Source organism: Cyprinodon variegatus, unplaced genomic scaffold (assembly GCF_000732505.1).
Source record: "Cyprinodon variegatus isolate N-32 unplaced genomic scaffold, C_variegatus-1.0 Scaffold199, whole genome shotgun sequence".
Taxonomy (NCBI): Eukaryota; Metazoa; Chordata; class Actinopteri; order Cyprinodontiformes; family Cyprinodontidae; genus Cyprinodon; species Cyprinodon variegatus.
Genome location: NW_015150652.1, coordinates 78,485 through 97,697, shown reverse-complemented (window position 1 = coordinate 97,697; position 19,213 = coordinate 78,485). Strand labels below are relative to the sequence as shown.

At 37.4% G+C, this 19,213-nt stretch overlaps 1 protein-coding gene across 2 annotated transcripts in view; it reads right to left on the bottom strand.

The window, feature by feature from the left end:
* Positions 1 to 6: 6 nt before the first annotated feature.
* LOC107087925 (high affinity cationic amino acid transporter 1-like) overlaps positions 7 to 19,213 on the bottom strand; it is a 24,679-nt gene continuing 5,472 nt past the window's right edge. Inside the window, exons 2-13 of one of the 2 annotated variants that reach the window (XM_015379769.1) lie at positions 14,023 to 14,286; positions 13,762 to 13,944; positions 13,530 to 13,688; positions 12,240 to 12,411; positions 12,016 to 12,149; positions 9,910 to 10,132; positions 8,418 to 8,557; positions 5,239 to 5,341; positions 3,653 to 3,858; positions 3,099 to 3,250; positions 1,521 to 1,629; positions 7 to 1,277 (exon numbers count right to left, since the gene is read on the bottom strand). In XM_015379769.1, coding sequence (XP_015235255.1) covers positions 1,093 to 1,277; positions 1,521 to 1,629; positions 3,099 to 3,250; positions 3,653 to 3,858; positions 5,239 to 5,341; positions 8,418 to 8,557; positions 9,910 to 10,132; positions 12,016 to 12,149; positions 12,240 to 12,411; positions 13,530 to 13,688; positions 13,762 to 13,944; positions 14,023 to 14,209 — 1,953 coding nt within the window. In that variant the 5' untranslated portion in view covers positions 14,210 to 14,286 and the 3' untranslated portion in view covers positions 7 to 1,092. Of the gene's footprint in view, positions 1,278 to 1,520; positions 1,630 to 3,098; positions 3,251 to 3,652; positions 3,859 to 5,238; positions 5,342 to 6,067; positions 6,205 to 8,417; positions 8,558 to 9,909; positions 10,133 to 12,015; positions 12,150 to 12,239; positions 12,412 to 13,529; positions 13,689 to 13,761; positions 13,945 to 14,022; positions 14,287 to 19,213 lie in introns of both variants that reach the window. The other variant, XM_015379770.1, reaches the window with a different exon arrangement.

Genomic DNA, 19,213 nt, shown 5'->3' with positions numbered 1-19,213 from the left:
CTAAGGAATAAGGAGTGTCACATACATTTACAGTAAGAAAAAAAGCATGCACAATACTAACAGATTATAGGTTAAAGGTGCCAAAGTTCCAAGGGTAACATAATTGAAACTTGTCAAGAAATAAGCTTGAACTTTTTACCAAGATTATAGATTCAGAATGGGTAAAATCAGTTGTTGCATTGTACACGCTTTTCACATTCAAACACAAGTTTTGTACATCAAAAGTCATGCAGGGAATCAAAAACCCACCCACAAAACACTTTTTGTGTTAAAAATAGAAAAATGTAGGGTGAGTCATAGGGATGACTATAAACATTGTGGCATGAATATGGAGAAAAGGCTTTTAAAGTCGATCACTCTGATAGTCTTTTTTAAGGTAAAATCTGGAAAAAAAAAAAAGGGGCCACCAAATCCTCTTGAAATGCATACTTCTGTGCAAAATGGGGACAATATCTATGATAAAGATGTCGATTCTACTCTAATAGCAAATCAAAATCAACTTTAATAGTTTAGTTTTCTGTAAATATACCTAATCAAGTAAAAACCACTGCTGGCTGCCTTAGACCATTGTTACCCTTATAGGTTGCACCACTGAAATTCACAAATGTTTCAAACAAAGCATGGCAGTAACACATTTACTTGGTTGGTTGGTTATATATGCAGTAAATTGGACTCGATCCCATGTATTAATAAACAAAAAGGAAAGAAAAATATATCTTTTCAGATAACATTATCTATTCCACAGTCCTAAACTTATTAACGCAGCCATTAAACACTCCAACATGATCCTAACTCATCTCTTAACTTCCATAAAGCAATAGTGTCTCTAATGAAAGCCATTCTCTTTGCAGAGTGAGGTGATATCCAGCAGCTGAACCTTGAGGCCATGCAACATTTTCAGTCTGATTTCTGCAGATTCATCTCCAGTTATTTGCCTTCCAATCAAGACCTAGTTGGGGATGTCACAGTAGACATTTTCTTATTTTTTTAATCTTTCCTTAGAAAGGAGTAGTGAAGGAGTTGACTGACAGGAAACCCTCCTGATAGACGTGTCGAGGCAGGTGGACACGGAGCGGTGTGTTCTTGTGCATCTTACAAATCCTCGCCGTTTTCTTCCCTGAGGTCAATGTCATCATTGAGAAAGGCTTCCTTTTCTGTCGACATGGCTTCTAATTCATGATCGAGATTGAAACCGTTCATTTCTGTTACTAAAGATAAGCGGGCTGAGGCAGCCTCATTGCTGTGGTGAATACCATAACAGAAGTAGATGACAAAACCTGAAAAGAGGGAGAAAGGCAAGATGAAAAATATGGAAAATCCTGAACAAGACTGAAGAAGCAGTCATTTGTTTATGTAAATCCAGCTAGATTAAGTCACCCCAGTTAAAATTTTGGGATCACCTCTTAGTAGATATTCCATTATCTCATCTATTATCTCATATTCTATTATGTCCAAAAATAACATTTCAATTTAGCTCTATCAGGAATAGACATAGATATAGTAATGATCAATATGACTACCTATAGCCATCCAGATGGAAAATCTGATCCATGTTCCTCTGTCCAGCTGCATCATCAGGTAGACGTTGACAAACATGCTTATGACAGGAATGAAGGGCAGCAGGGGAACCTAAAAAAAAACAAACAAAAAAACGGTGTCACCAAACACCAACAATCATGTAAAAGTTGTCCAATAACTAGATTTTAGAGGCTTGGTGACTTCAAGATGTCCTTCTGTGCTATAGTTTACTAACAGAGAATTTTGGAGATTTTTATTTATTTTATTATTTTTTTTTTTTTACCTGTTTACCACTCCTCCCACATGATGATATGATACAAAGAATATGATGAAAATATGTTGTCATATCAATCTGCAAGGTATTTGTATTGCAAAATACTTTTAAATATTTTAATTATTTACCTGAAAATAAATATGAACAAGTTAAAGAGAGCAGCTGTTTGCTTTGAACATAGTGTGTCCTACTTGAAATACATGCTTCGGTGTCTTACCCCTTCTATGGCTATGAAAACCTAGCATCTGTGTCAAACCATGTTTGCGCCTCCTTAAAATCTTAACCTATAAATGGCCTATTTTGTTTCACAGATTCTGCTTCCATCTTTATCATCAGTCCCTATAAAGTAAGAGTTGACAATTTATACAATAGTTAACTTTAATAGGTTAGTATTGAGTTGGCTGTGACGGAACATGTGCAAATTTAGGATAATAATAATAATAATAATAATAACAACAATAATAATTTTTTTTGTATAGCACTTTTCAAAAAGCTCAGAGACACTTTAAAGGAGACAAACTAAATTATTAATTTCAGAATCAATTCATAATACAGTCATAAAACAAAATATTAAAATCAAATGACTGAAATTCATAACTGTGGGTATTAGATTAAAAATATTTCTATAAAGTGGTTTTTGGACTTAGATTTGAGTTTGGACAGGTCTGTAAATCATAGATGTGTTTGGGGAACCAGGTCCAGTGGCTGAGACGGGAGCTTGGCATCAGACGAGCAGAGACTGAAGACGTGTAAGGGCCTTGTTATCAAGGGTTTTGTGGATATTAAGTTCTCCTATTTATCTAATTACTTGATCCAGGTGTGTTGGACCTGCTCCTGTATTGAGAGGTGATCATCCAGTTTTAGAGTTTGCAGACTCAACTAGAGGTGAGAGAGATGTTGATAGGGTTAATTATAGAGTAGAGTAGAGAAATGGCCGGGAAACAGTCGTCTACAAAGCATAGATGGAGTTGGTTCGTTTCTTGAAGCAACTTTTGAAAAACAACAAGCAGCTGCCTCACCTTAAAAGCATGTTGTATTTTTTTTTTTTGCTATTTACATGTTACAGTGTAATATTTAAAACAGTATAAATTAAAAGAGGGCTTCTGTTAAATCCATTTTATGGGAATTTCGTATGTTCATATAGGTGCAGATGATTTAGTATAAACTAGTTGTTTCAAGTTTTTTTTTTTTTTTTTTTAACCTCTTTGGGATATTGCAAAATGCAATGACCATCGTAGCCAGTAATTATGCAGTTTGATATTGAATTAGCATGTCATAGAGTTGAAAACAGATCTTAAAGCCAAACCTTAAAGGAGAGTTTGGTTTTACTCTCAGGCTGCCTCCATATGATGAAAACCAGAAGAAGACACACCATGAAGATGACACTGAGGACTACCATGTTCCATGAGGCAAGGCCTCCCTGCACAGCCAGTATACTAAAGACCAGGATCAACATTCCTGCAGAAGCAAAGAAGAGATCATTACATAAGAGGAATGAAATCATTTAGGGTATATTAGATATTTCTAATACACCATGAATGCATCAAATCAGATGTATTTATTTTAATTAAAGATCTTTTTTTACTCTACAGAAAAATAATACATTAGCTTTATCTAATAAATCAAGAAAATAATTTTAATTGTATAAATTTTATTTTTCAGGCTAGTGTAATTTGTAAAGGACGTATCTTGTTAATGAGATACGTTAGTATAAATGACACAGCCTACTTGATCCCTATCTGAGATATCCTACAACAACTGGCTGACCTTTGTACTCCTTTTCATAAAAAGACAAATGAGGATCTAAGACCAAATTCAGCATATTTTTATTAAATCTTTATCTTGCATAAAAAAACATACCCATGACGGAAGTACAGATGTTGACAGTGAAGCCTGACAGTGTGGATGGCTCAGGGTTGTTTGGGAAAAGCAGAGTCTGGAAGCTGAATCTCTCCTCCACACCAGGAAAAATGCCCATACTGGGCACACTGATGCCATCACTTAGGTCTGCCTCATCATGGCTGCTGGCCATCTGGTACACTGGGCTGTGGACCTCGGGTTGGTATCTGTACCAAAAACAAAAAACACACATTTGTCCATCAGCTTTTATATTATTTCAACACTACTTAACCTCTTCTGTTGTTTGGAGATACTAATAGTATAATGTATGTCCAATATAAAGCAGTGGTAACTTCTGATAGGAGCAATGTCATTGAAAATCTGAGCTTAAACCAATTTTTCAGTAGTTTTCCTAACTTTTGAAAACAAAATAAATCGATTAAAATAAATAAACAGCATTTTATTTTTAAAAAGGGCCCAAACAAAGAGCATGAAGTTAAACCAACCAATCGTCTTTTAAAGGGAAAAGTGTGAGAACCTGTTAACAGTAAAAACTAAACTAACTAAATAAACTAACTTAAAACAGACTAAAGTTATTAAATTCCTGATCCTCAAGGATAAAGAAAAACAGAGCAATAAATTGCTTGTGCAAAGATTTTTTTTTTTTTACAAATATGATGGGAAGCTTCAAAAAACAATAATTAATAATATTTATAATTCAATTGACATATATGAGACTCTAAAAGGGCTAATAACAAAATTAAAAACTTTAAAAAATATGAAAATGGCAAATATAAAGTACAAAGAAGAAATTATCGATCATAAAAGTTGACTGTCAGACATAGATCAGGAAGCTCTAAACAACGTTCTCAACTCCTTTGCAACATCCACTTGAGCCCAATCATGGAAAGCAAGGTGGGCATAAAAATATGATCTGAGTATTGATGATGGCAAACTCTAAAATGTTTGCGCCGATGTCGCATTCATTTTAGATATACGATTTGATTCGCATCTGGTTTGTAGGGTCCAGGGGAAACAGTAAGGACCTTTTTCATCATTCTGCTTCATTCTATCTCAATTCTCCCACTCTGCAGAATCTGTTAATTCAATCTCTAACCCTATGGTTTCTCTGCTTTTTCTCATAGTAGCTTCATCTGGTCTGTTCCTGTTTGGCTGTGACTCCATCCTGGAGAGAAATATTAGCTGTGGTGCTGCCACCAACACCTTTGTTTATAGATGTTCAAGATCGGCCTGTTTTTCAGTGTAGTCCTGTTTCTCTGATTGTGACCGGCTGATGTGCTCCATTCATTCTCTGACACAGGAGCTGGCTCGAAGCTTGTCTGCTTGGCTGTGTGTTTCCTAGATGGGGCCGCCTGTGGAGCTGTTTGACAGTTACCTTTTGTATCTTTTATTCTTTCTGTATGTCTGCCTCTTTCTCTTTGAACCCCAGTCAGCCATTAATTGTCATTAATTACTTTGTTTCATGTTCAAGAACAAATATTTTGCAATCAATTAGCATTACTCTTCAACCATAAAGTAAAAACACACTTTAATACATATACAAAGACTTCATAGTTATATAGTTTAATAAAAAAGCCCAAACTGACCTTAGCACAAGCACACAGGCGGCCACTAACGTATAAGCAAGCAGCGTTCCAATTGACATCAGGTCCACCAGATCCTTCAGGTCAAAAAGAAATGCCATAATCGCTAGAAATGTGTAAGAAGGAAAGAAAAGGAAAGAGTCGTTATAAAAAGAGTTCTACCTTAAGAAGTACAAAATTAGTGAAGTACAGTCATGACTTTATCTTCATGGGCATCAAGTCATATAAACATCCATGTTTTTCTATCATAATGCGCAAAAGAGCTTAATGACAAGAAACCAAAGTTTGTTTGTTATGCACAGAACCTTGGCGAATAAAGCTAATTCTGATTAACCAAATTATTGCAATAAGTATATTAAAGACATGTTTCAACTTAAAAAAAAAAGAAAAAGAAAACAGCAGATATCTTTTATGTATAATGCCAAGCATTAACTGTTAAATTAGCTTTCATGATGTAAATAAAAATCCTAATTCAATCCAATTTGAGCTGTGATTCAGTCCCACACAGGAATAGCATGACCTGCTTCTTAATGGGGAAATATCTCGATTCTATATCTTTCCTATCATTTGGTACATTATTCTCCTTTCACGAAATTTTGTTAAAAACTTGTCATATTCTTTAGCACTCATAGCTGCCACTACTGACTGCTATTGAGAAAGTGAGAAGGTTAATCATAAAGACCTCACTTATTCATTTCTATTTTTTATCTATTTTTTTACTTTTGAAAATACAGTTTGTACGTCCTCTTTCCTTCCACATAATAAGATTTTTTTTTCTTATTTCTCAAAGAAATCTCCCCTCTTTTTGTTTTGCGTTCTCTATTCCTCTTACCAGACATGACCCCAGCCGCAACAGTGGAGTTTACAGGGGCCTTCCTCTCACTGATTTGGGCCAAAAAGGAGAAGAGAAGGCCATCTCGAGCCATGGCAAAGATGATACGGGGTAGGGGGAACATGGAACCCAACAGACTGGGGTAGAGTGAGGAGTAAAACATAAGATATTGATTTTTTTTGTAATTATAGGGACATAAAAAAAGGAGCAGAAAAAATCGTCAGAAAATGAAATTGTCAGCAAGGTGTGAGCTGGAGATTTCAGGCAGGAAAATGCAAAACTGCCAGGCAGTCTGGAATAAGTATAGAGCAAGGGAGCATGATGCTGTTGGTTTAAAGTCGCCTAACTGTTGACATGCACCTATGCAAGGCTTCACATGCTATACATTCAAACCTCCTTCAAACTTACAAAACATCAAAATGCACTCTCAGTTGTTCAGTTTTTAAATGGACCTGGCAGTTCAGGTAGGTAATCTACCTGATGACAGATTTCTGTCCATTCTCAAAACCAGAGATGGCAAGTTCTCATTGACTGCACATGTAAACACAACTGAGTGATTCAGTGCTGTTTACATAACTTTACATAGTACATTCCTCTATCTAGTGTGTCTATTGAACTAGGGTAAGAAACAAAACTCTGCCTACATAAAATGCTTCAAGGACAACTCACCCGAAATAAACAATTCTTTCACATAAACCGTATTCATGAATGTCTTATAGTGCTATGTATCTGTCTTGGACATTATTTGGACAATTTTCTGCAAATTTGTCAAAACCTTATTTCAATTAAAACTGTCTACTCAAGTTTAAATGGCTGTACTGCATCTGATTTTAATTCACCAACGGTGTTTAGCTTTTCCATTAATACAAAGTCCCCCAGAAAAACCAAAGCCAGTAGGTCTCTCCTGTGGAGTTTAATAAGTGGTGCTGTCTGTACTTGACTTGACTTGACTTGACCCAGAATCTGTCCAAACTCTCTGGAAACGTTACCGCTCTAATGGCCTCTGGGATCTCTAGAGTCCGCAGCTTTAAATAGTATGGCTCTCTGGAAACTTTATCACTCTAATGGCCTCTGGGGTCTTTAGAGTCCACAGCTTTAACTAGTATGAACCTGGTGAATGATATATTTTGTTGTTTTATAAACAAAACTATGACTAAAAACCTGAGTAAATTGCGAAATAAAACAGCGTGATTGGATGTAAGGAGAGCTGAGAAAGAGGAAACTCTTTGTAATGCGTATTACTAAGGGTATCCTGGCCTGACGCGGTATGCTGAGCTGACAGAACACCCCGGACCGGTGGTGTATTTTCTTGTGATTGGCTTATACAAGGGAGCTCTGTGATTAGTGACAAACCATCCCATGTTTAAAAAATTGCATTGGTGTGTCAAGGCACGTCAGGGGAGTCTCAAAAATCCACACAAAATTGCAATGAAGTTTAAAGACCACTTGTAATTTGTAATTTAATTTATAATTTTTTTATGGACCAAAAATACTTTGGCGAATCATGTGCTGTGCATGTGTGAATCTTGTATGCTTACAATTGTGCTGGGTGTTTGTGGATCTTGTACTGTGTGTGTGTGGATTTCTTTGTGCTTGTGTGAACCGTGCTGTGCATCTGTGGATGTTGCTGTGTGTGTGTGGATCTTGTATGCTTTGCATGAATCGTGCTGTGTGTGTGTGTGTGGAGTTTGTCCTGTGCATGTATAAATCACATATGTGTATTTGTGAAAACTGAGAGGAAACAGCAAAGTTATGAGATATTTTGAAAACTAGCTTCTGGTGGAGTGGCGTCATCTGTTGCTGATTGGCTATTATCTCTGCAATGCAGGGGGAACTGAAGCACGTGGCTTGATTCTACAGAACAAATGCTTTCATTTTATATGTATTTTGTGGATGTTTGATGCATGGTAGTGGCTGGGAGACAGAAATGTTGCTCATAGGTTGCTTTTGTGCCATGCATTCATGTTTTACATATTTTATTTCATTTGGATATAATTTTAGTTGTACTTTAAAAAAAGGTTTGTACTGTCTTGTAGCCTAGGTTTTGGAGTGTAATTTGATATGCCACATTGCTATATTCTCTGTCATTATTGCATTGTTTATCACTGTTGTTTTTGAGTAAAGTACCTAAAAAGGTACTTCTCAGGTTCAGAGGGTATTATTTGTTGATGGAAGAGAGGCTAGTGAGAGAAGAGTTGTTCTTTAATACAACTCTCTGCTGCTCAGGGAGCCGCTTTCTACCAGGTATTAAAAGCAGACTGTCTGGGATAACGAACCCAGTTTTTTACACATAGAAAGAAGATACTGTGAAAAGAGATTCAAATTAAAGACATGCATGTTAGTGTCTCACCTGCCCCCATGCCAGAGGCAAAGGTTGTGGTTAGCGGGGTTTTGGTAAGAGGGCTGATCTCAGCCATGAACTTGAAAAGCAGCCCATCATCAGCCATCGCCCACAAAACACGGGGCAAAGGGAACATGGCACCCAGCAGGCTGCCATAGGGGGAGAGCAGGATGCATACACTTCACTTACACCCAAGAGAAGTTCATTAGACATACATGAACAGAGAAAGCAGCTCACACATTGTAGAAACACAGACAGGGTAAATTTAGAAGATAAAAAGCACAACATTTGAAGATACAGCACTTTCAAAACTTCCTCACTTTTTTTGTATTTTGTCTGCAAAGTGTCAGGCTTTTATGTTATTTCGTGTGAAATCATCTTGTGATAGGGTTCTTACGATTTTTTTGGAGGTTTGTTTGATATGATGATGTTGAATGTCAATCCAATTTAAGTACCGAACTGTGTTAAAAGGAATTGATTCTTGTTTAAGTGACTTAAACCAAGTTGGAATAGATAAAGCATTAAAATTACAGATGCCATGAGGCACTGACTAGTGGCTAGCAAAAAATATGTTCAGCTTGACCATTCTTTACAGTGAGAAACTCAAAACTCCCAATTGGTTTCTAATCATTGAATGCCTCATCCTAAGTGTTACCCAGAAAAAGGATTTGGAAAGAAAAGACAGATTTAATTTGGCATGTTAGCTGTTGTTTTATGATTTATTTTTAATAAGTTAGGTTTGCTCTAACAGTTTTTGTTAGAAATAAATATGTAATTAACAAAAACCTCCAAGAACAACTTTAGAACCATTGTTCAAAGGCACTCCAAAATACCTTATTCAAAGAAGTCTAAGATAAAATCAAATTGCCATTGCTGGTGACCTTTTTGAATAGCACTGTAATATGGTATTCTGAAAACTGAACAGTCACTACAGAAGCATGCAAGATATTTCAAAACAAACATGCACATAATGCAAAAGCCCAATATTAAACTAAATCATGCTACACACTTATGTTGTTACATCCTTATAAATCATATCTTTTGCACTCAAAACACTGCACAGAAATATATACACTAAAACATAAATTGATAACTGAAACAAAAAAAAGTAAAACTTCTTAAGATGTTTTGTTACATAATCAGACACATACACTACAAATCATATGTCAGTGGAGCTTGTATTTTTAGATAAGGGCTCAAATTCCTTCTGGAGCTAAATATACACGCAGACACACATACAGTACAGTAAGGATTCAGACACACACTGGTATGTTTATATGTGCCTGCACATGCACATCTGTGTGCTTGTCTTATAAAAGTTGTAAATGTTTCAACTATTTTGTAAAAAGGGGTATGTGTTACTCTTTGCTGGCAAGCTAAAGTTCTGGATATGTAATTTACTTTAAAAAATAAAAATAAAAAAGTGCATATGTTAAAAAAGTTTTCAACAGAAAATTTTAAAACATGTTTTAAAAAAGCAGCTTCTGTGTAAAGTTCTTACCTGGTAGACAGGGCACAAAGAGAGCCTACAGCTACAGCATATTTGGCCCCTCCCCAGCCCACATAATTAAAAGCTACAGGAAGAGGGCTGTTGCTGTCCAGGAGATAGTATGGCATCATGAGAGTGAGGGCAGCGGACACACCAAAGTAAGCTACGAAACAAATCAACAGCGACGAAACAATCCCAATAGGTATTGCCCTTTGGGGGTTTTTCACCTCTTCACCTGTAGTGTGTAAAAAGATCAAATACAGTTTAGTTTATCATAAAACACAACCAGGTAATTACACCCATTATTAGCTCATAATAAATAATAAGAATGCAATAGGTGGATGCAGAATTTAAAAAAACAGATGAGGTTCCCGTATCATTGGGGTATCTCAACAGATTTTTCCAGTTTGGGCCCAACTTTCTGAGAATTTAAAGTGTGTTCTGAGCACAGTAGACTGAGAGGCAGAACATTGTGGTAGTGGTGGAGGGTGTGGGGGCATGAGGGAGGGAGAGGGGGAGGGAGGGAGGTTAAAACAAAATAATTTTGTACATCAAAATATCATTGTTTGAATTGTAATTTAAAAATTCTCAGTAAAACTTTCATTTAAAAAAAATGATTAGGTTAAATGGCTGCAAGTTAACCTAAAACAATTGAAGTTAAATTATGAAAAATTGTAAAATTCCCATGCAATTCTAGGTAGCTGAATTCTCCAACAGTTGTTGTGGGACTGTTGGCTAGTTCTTTCTATTCTGGCAGGAATCCAGTTCATGTGGAAAACTGAAACAGATGTATTTCAGACACAGAGTATATGTTTGTAAGAATATAAACACACAGCCTATATTCACTATGGGCCTAAAAAAAGCATGGCCAGATGAAAATATCAGCAATGTAGGTTTTTGTTTTAATACAAAGGTGAGGAGCTTCTTTAAAATGTATGCAACAGATGTGCTTCTGCAAGACAGAATTGAGCAATGCTCTAAAGGTTTATTCCATATGAGGTAATTACAACTCAGGAAAAGGAAGGTTCAGAAAAACCCCTGGGTCAGAAAGCATGTAAGTTTGAGGAGAGGAGTAAACATTGCATTTAACCCAACTTACATGCCTTGGATCAGTTACAGAAACCTGCTAAATTAGTGTACAAAGACAAAAATCAATGCAGAGATACAGATTAGACACAGAGGAGGTCTGGAATACATCTTGTTAAAGCTTCTACTCTCCGCTTCTTATGACACAACCCTCTGGCATCCTGCCATGAACAGAAGTTGGCTAAATGCATTAAAAGGGCAGCTTTTCTCTTTGTCTGGCTAAACTTACGTAATGCTAGCAACTGAAAGCGTTCCAACTCCAGATTCAATTTCATGGCCAAAGCACTAAATTGAGCATATAACTGAAAGACAGTCAAGAGGAGTTGAGAGAAAAGGGAGTAGTTCTGTTACAAATAGTGAAATGTTCGCAAATTACATTAAAGAATATATTCTCATTTAAGAGTAGGTCATTAATTTGTGAAAATATATGTAAAGCAAATGTACAAATTTTGAAGTTGTGACTCTAAGACTTTGAATGCATGTATGTATTCATAAGTCACGTTTTCTCTTTTCTCTTTGTTTGCTCTCAGTATATCACACCACAGAAATGTGTTTTATTAATCACCAATCTAAATTTGTATTATAAATATTCAAGGAAGGAGGGGGGCTTGCTTGTTCTGAGACTTAGAATACAAAGTGCATCTGTTTCTTTTGTGTATGGGTTGGAAGAGCCAGAGATTAGTTAAGGTGCCAAAGTCCACCAACAAAGAATAATTCATCAGTGCTGATGTGAACAGCAGAATCCAATCCATTATCTAGAGAAACAATTCCAATCCATGGGGGCTCCTAACTGCAACTTTAAGGTTCTGCTAATCTACTGCTGCTAGATTCGACAGCATTGTTCCTGATGTTTAAACTCCCAGTGATATGGCCAGGGCTGCTAAGGCCGCCAAACAAGTCCTAAAACACAATAAGATAGCTGGCCCCGATGTAATTCCTGATCTATGTAAGTTGCTATTAAAGGGTTGGGGAAAAAAATGCAGACTCAAAGCGGGAACATTTCAATAAATAACAATAACAAACACGACTGACCTGTGGTGGCAATGCAGTCAAAGCCTACAAAGGCATAGAAACAAGTAGCAGCTCCTGAAAGCACCCCAGTGAAGCCAAATGGCATGAAGCCGCCCTCTCCTAATCTCTCCTTGGATGGCAGAATGGCAGTCAGACTGCAAAGGTGAAATAATAGACATAAAATGTATTTCTATTAAGTATGAAAGCTATATGCATTGGGACATCCTTTGGTTAGTAGTCCTTACTTTTGACTTGAGTAATTCGTCTGATTGAGGATCTCATCCGGATCCACCTGCCAGTTCTTCAAAGAGCCTTTTACCAGGCCAGAGACCACCATGAATAACAAAACTAAAACATTGATACATGTAAACACCTTGTTCACCATGGCCGACTCTTTCACTCCAAATGCCAGAAGACCTTACAAATGAAACAAAACAGCAATGAAAGGGAGATACACATTTGAAATCTAAATTCATCATAAGGTTAATATTCTTTACTGGCCTTCTAAAATCAGCCTTAACAATCCCGTTATTATTTCACTTTATTAGGTATGACTGTTAAATTGCTTGTTAACACACATCACCATTCATACAGTCACATGGCATAAAGACTCAATGTATTTAACAATCTAGACATTGAAGCTGAGTGTAATGTGGCATGTTGTTGGTACCAAAGCATCGATCTGAGTATTTAATTAATTGCTGATTCATTTTTAAGTATATTTATCCTTCAGATTAACTTAATTTAATTTCTTAATTTCTTAAGGAAATTTCGTTTTGTTTACACTTGTGTATACAAAATGACAAAATAAAATCTGTCTAAGTCAAAGTCTAAGGCTAACTTGCATATAAATGCCTTGTTTATTTTAGAAGGTAGAGGGTAATAGGCAGACAGGCTAGAAATGATAGATTGTTAAATAGATCATTAGTTTTACTAATAATCATGTTACAACCAAGCTTTACAGGATACTGAAAATAAACACAAAACACCTTAAACCATTAAACTTATGGTCTATAGAAGCAGAGAAGGCTGACCAGATGCCATGACTCCCAGTTACAAATAGGGAGCTAGGGCTACAATTTAGCTAGGCCTTTCAAACTTGGACAACGTAAACATTTTAGCTGATCTGGTAAGTCTCAAATCGAACTGATTTTTTGAAATATTTCTATTAGTTCACTGTACTCATCCAAAGTCACTAGATCTGAATCCCATAGAGCTGTGGTTCCAAACTTTGTTTCTCGTGCACTCCTGCCTTGCATGTCTTAGATTTATCTCTGTTGAAGTACACCTGTTTCAAATAATTTCATGCCCTTCTCTATTTGTTAAGCCTGTTAATCAATCGTTCATATAAGTCAAGTGTGTCACAGTTCACAAATCTTCGACTTTTAGGGTACTGTGCATTAAAAAAAATCCATGTTAATCCTATGCCGTGGAAATTTTGTACAGGAATGTGGACATACAATCAAGATCTACATAATAAGTTGTTCAGTGAGTGTTAAGACAAAAGAAAATACAGAAACAGAGAGCTTTCCTACCTGTAAGAGTAACTATGATGAGAACAGCAAACATGTCAGGGTATTCTGCCAACACACCTGGTGCATTCATTGGCATGTACTCTCTACAGAACTGTTCAATGTGTCTGCCTACTAACTCATCAAAGGTGGCGCTCCATGCCCGTGCCACACTCGATGTACCTAGAGCACAGAAAGTTCAGTTCTCATTCTCACATTTAAAAAATCTGTTTACTGTTTAAATAAGGGGATATACCTATAATGTAAGAGAGTATGAGGTTCCATCCAGTGATAAAGGCCCAGAGTTCTCCTACTGTAACATACGAGTAAAGATAAGCTGAGCCTGTCTTGGGAACACGGGCACCAAACTCAGCATAGCAGAGTCCTGCCAACACAGAGGCTGAGGCAGCTATCAAGAAAGACAGGACGATAGCTGGACCTAAAAGGACAGAATATAGACAAGGGTTAGGAACTATTTTGTTCAAAAGTTACACATCAACAAGACTGATTAAATTACCTGAGTTGTCACGTGCAACAGCACCAGCAAGCACGTAAACGCCAGCACCCAACGTACTACCCACACCCAGGGCTACCAGGTCGAAGGTGTTGAGACATCGAGACAGACGAGAGTCCTCGGAATTAGAGTTCAAAGCCTTCACCCTTATCAACTTCTTTCCGAAATGCAGAAGTTTCTCTAGCACCATGGTTAACGATCTGGCCTCAGGAAGTTAAAGATGTATTTCAGGGTTCACAGGGACAAAAGGGGATGGCCACACACAACCTGAGGGGAGAAGAGGGATTCAAAGATTATATTCAGACTGAAGAATATCTGTGTGAGAATACAGAAAGTAGATGTTGAAGTATGCCTTTGGATACTGCTGATTTTTCTAAGGTTTAATAAATCTCACAAAGAACTCAATGAAATCTCTGTTGGGTGATAAATGTGGTTTCTGGGGGGGTATCATAGTGTGTGTCTTTCTATAAGCCAAAAACAGGGTGTTGATGAGAGAGGATGGAGTGTATGTGAAGACATAACTATTGCTGGGCATGTTGCTGATATGTTATATACACATAACTCACAGCAGAATAAAGGAAGCTCTTCGGCATATTGTTTATCAGAACATCCATATCAAATGACCTAATGCTACCTACCTCCACATGCTGGGGAAACTCTGAAGTTTACTCCTGCATAGTAACCAACATCCCTAATACTAAGAATAAATATTTAGTTGTTTCTTTTTTCCCCTTTTAGCAAAATGGTGAATTGTAAGTATATTTCTCTTTCTATTGATACATAGAAACATTTCTATATTCAATTTTGAAAAACATCTTCAGACTTTGCACAAATACACACTAGTTAAAATGTATTAAACAAATTTTAATTCTATTTCAACTCAATTCATTTCATATATATATATATATATATATATATATATATATATATATATATATATATATATATATATATATATATATATATATATAATATACAATCATTTTTTAAAACATGTCATCTCAAGGCACTTAACCAAGCCAAAATTGTCAAACTGCTTAGGAAAACCAGTTGATTACATCCAGTCATTGACTTGCAAGACATACTCCTCCTGGATGAGCTTGCAGTAACAATTTTTGCTTTGATTTTGTTGCCGACTCTTTAACAATTCCTCACACCGAGCATGCATGTAGCAGCAGGGGAGAGGAAAAACTCCCCTTCAATAGAAAGAAACCTTCAGCATAACCAGGCTCAGTGTGAGCAGCCATCTGCAGAGTCTGACTGAGGAAGCAGATGTACAAAAATGTAACTGTTCACTTGCTCCACAGGTTTCTCCATCCGGGAAAGACACAGCCAGGCACACAAACTTCAAGCCAATTCTCTTGTCAGAGGATGAAAGAGGATAGACATGGTAAATCACAGTAAAAGAAACAGAACTACACTGGAAACAGACCAAGCTCCAACATATAAAGAGATATCTGAATGACAGCAGCACAGCTGATATTTCAATCAAGGATAGAGTCACAGCTGGACAGGAACAAACCAGATAAAGCTACTGTGATGAGGAAAAGTAGAGAGAGCATAAAGTAAGGAGTGAAACTTGATGAATACTGCAGATTGGGAGAATAGACATAGAATGAAGAAGAATGAGCAAAAGAGATCCCTGTGAGATCCAGCAGCATAACCATATAGCAGCACAAACACAGAAAGTAGTTTAGGATAAAGTAACTACCTTTGATGAGGTATAAGAAAGGTAGAGCCACAATAGGGCCAAAATAGAGCCAAGGAGAAAGGACTGAAATTCTCCTCTGCCAGATCAGGCTGTAAACACTACACCTCCACCTGCCTCTTTACTCTCCCAGCACCTAACCCACGTTGTTTTCAGGAAACCACCAACACAACCAGCAGTTGAATGACGAAATGCGGCTAAACATGTAATCTCTGGTCAAATCAGGAAGGGGGACCAGAGAAAATTACGGAGTCCGACACTGTTTTGGCAAACTTAAAAACCGAAGCAACACTAATTTCAGTGACCTCCGATCTTGGTAAACAGGTGTAATTACTGCCAGTGTTAATATAAACCTACTGTAATTTAAATGTATCCGTAGGCCGTAGTTTCAGGTAGGATTTATTGTTGCTTATTCTGGCCCCTGGCAAAAATTTGACTATGGTCCTTGGTGCCTCTAATGCCACGTTTATGACTATGGAGCTGCCAATTACCAGAGTAGGCTTCTCAGTTAGTATATCAATAGGCAAGGAAAATTGGTTGGCGGTTAACAGTGGGCAAAGCTCTATAACTACGCTTTCTGTGTACCATTACTAAATAATTTTTGGTACCTGCCTTTTGAACTGCTAAAGAACCATTATAAGAACGTGTTGCTGGTCTCAGTGGGTCCTATGTGTTAACTGGTGGGCATGGTCTAACCCCTGGATGTTAAACAGCCTGAAGCGAGACTTAGACACCTTAGAGACACCCTTTGTCATGATCTTGGCACTGATGCCTGGTCTGATCACTCATTTTACACACCAGATTAGCTCCGCCAAGTTCTCATTACCCACTTATCTGATCCGACTACATTAGCCTCTGTTTAACCAGCCTTCAGACCCGTCATCAGTGCAAGATTATTTTGAGCCGTAAGGTGAGGCTTACTCTAGTCTTCTGATTGCCTGATCCTGATCAGTTCTCCCTCTCGGCCACTGAGCCTGCCTGTTCCCGTATGACCTGTTTGCCTGACCTGTCTTTTGACTCCTGCCTGATATCTGCCCGCATGTGTACCGACCGGAACATTTTCCCGACCACTGAGTCTGCCTGCCCTCATCTAGCCTGTTAGCCCCATTATGTATGGAACCTGGAACTGTTACCTGACTTTTTCTCGGATTTTCCTTTGGTGCCTAAACAGAACTCTGACCTCCTGGCTCTGACAACCGACGACGTCTCTGACATAGGCTTTGGCTTCGCCCTTTTGGATTATCCTGCCTACATCCATCTGCTTGGTTCTCATCCTGCCTGTCCTTTGACCTCTGGGACTCAATGTGCAGCAACTGCTGGACTCAGACTGAACTAAAAGACCAGGTTAGTGACTCAATCGTTTGTGATCATCCACCTCCAGAAAGACGTGGTCACTAACGTGCAGTCTTCACCCGCAGAGGTTTGTGCCTTAGACGCCGATGCCGTCCACCTGGTTCTGTTGTCAGTAAAACGTTCTAAGAAATCTTTTTTGTCCACCTCAAATTACTGGATCTTTCTTTTGTGAACTCTGACACCCTTGTCTCTAAGGGCAAGAAAAATATTACACTTGTGCCATTATCGCTACAGGAGGCAGAACTGAACTTAAATGAAGTGAAGTTCGAAAATAAGGCAAACATTTACAGGTAAGAATAAAAAAATTCTAGTGTAGTGAGTGTTTCTTTGGCAACTTCTGTTTTCTTAATAATTAGAGGGAAAAAAAATCTTTGTAGTCATTTATAAAGGTTGGCTATTAGGGCAGTTTTTTTTCATTCAATTATCACAGACATTTCCAGCAGTGATACAGAAATTTTTGTGAGCATCAAAATGTTCTCAATTTCATATAGCTTAATGTAAAATCAAATTAAAGGAATACAAAGTTTCAGCTGAAATAGAAATTCCAAAAAAGTAAAAAAAAAAAAAACAATCCACTGGACTTTGTTTCCAAGTTTGAAGACCTTTCGCTTCCCATCCAGGAAGCTTTTTCCAAACCTTTTCAATTCCTGGATGGGAAGCGAAATGTCTTCAAACTTAGAAACAAAGTCCAGTGGATTGTTTTTTAACCATTTTGGAATGACTGTGACCTGGATGACTGAGAATCTTCACCAGCTGGAAAAGAAAATGTGTCAAACAGGTTACATTGCTTTTGACAGGCCCATTAAATCAGACTTCTGCAGTTGTGTTTCAACTACGTCAGGATAAAAACCACCAATCCCTAAACATTTCCAAACAATTTTGTGCAAGAAGAAGAAAAAACAATCATATGGGGAATGTCATGAAAAGCAATGTCTCACAGAACAAACGAAAAATCTCTGCACACCTGTGAAAGATTTCAACTTTTTCATCAAGGCATATAAATTATAGAAAGAGGAGAGAAGTTAGAAACAGATAAGTCCTGCACTGACAACAATAAACAGAAAAGCACTTTTCAATAAAAGTGGGTAGAGCTTACAAAGATAATCCTGCAATGATCAACAGCCATAGAACAGAGAGCTATGCAGGGGTATCGGGCAATGGCTGCCATGGACCATAGACCACAGGTTCTACACAAAGACCAATGAGGGGAAAGAGAGCATGAAAAATATTTAAAGAAAAAATATATATATATAAAAAAATCAGACTGCATATGGACGATGACACAAGGAAAAACAGCTTAAACTCCAATAGTTTGTATATAAACGTTCTTATGTCCGACAGAGGAAATTACCCGAGTAGAGTGACTGACACACAGTGACGCTGTAACACCGTGACAGATGTCACCCTTGTCAGAACAACATGACATGATGGCATAAACAGAAAGGTTACCGTGTACACAATGTACTCTCTCCTACTTACTGCCTGGAAACATTCAGGCACAGGTTTCCAACTTTGAAATTTGGAACCCAGAAAACATTCGATAGGTTATGTATAGCAAAACAATAATTTTGTCAGAAATATTTATAAGGTCATCAGAAGGTAAAATATCTTGAGCACAGATCAAGGTAGGTCACTGCCAGCTTAGATTTATGGAACTAAACAATGCTAAAGCCATGATTATACTGTATGCCAACAATTTAAGTTTGTGGCAGTTAGAAATAATCTGTAATAAAATTAGAATATTCCAAGTATGGTCTAATAATACTAAATACTGCTTTTTTTTTCTTTTTTTTTACAGTTGTCTCCATCCAAGGTCTCTAAATACCAAAAAAACATTGAAATGTATAGGGCACCTTATCTAGATTAGCTATAATTTAGGATGTATACTGATGTGGTTTCATTGGAAAGGTACTAAATGCTAACCTGACTCCGCCAGATGGATTTGCTCCGCATATCCATCTGGAAACCTTCCGTTGAAGTAATTTTGGGAAGGGGCGAAAATACTGGTTAGCCGATTGGCCTATGTTGGTGATAGACGGGCCAAATAAACCAATCGGATCAACGAAGCATATGACGTACTAACGAGCGACGACGAAAACACAACAGCAAGCCAGGCCACTCTTGCTGAAACCA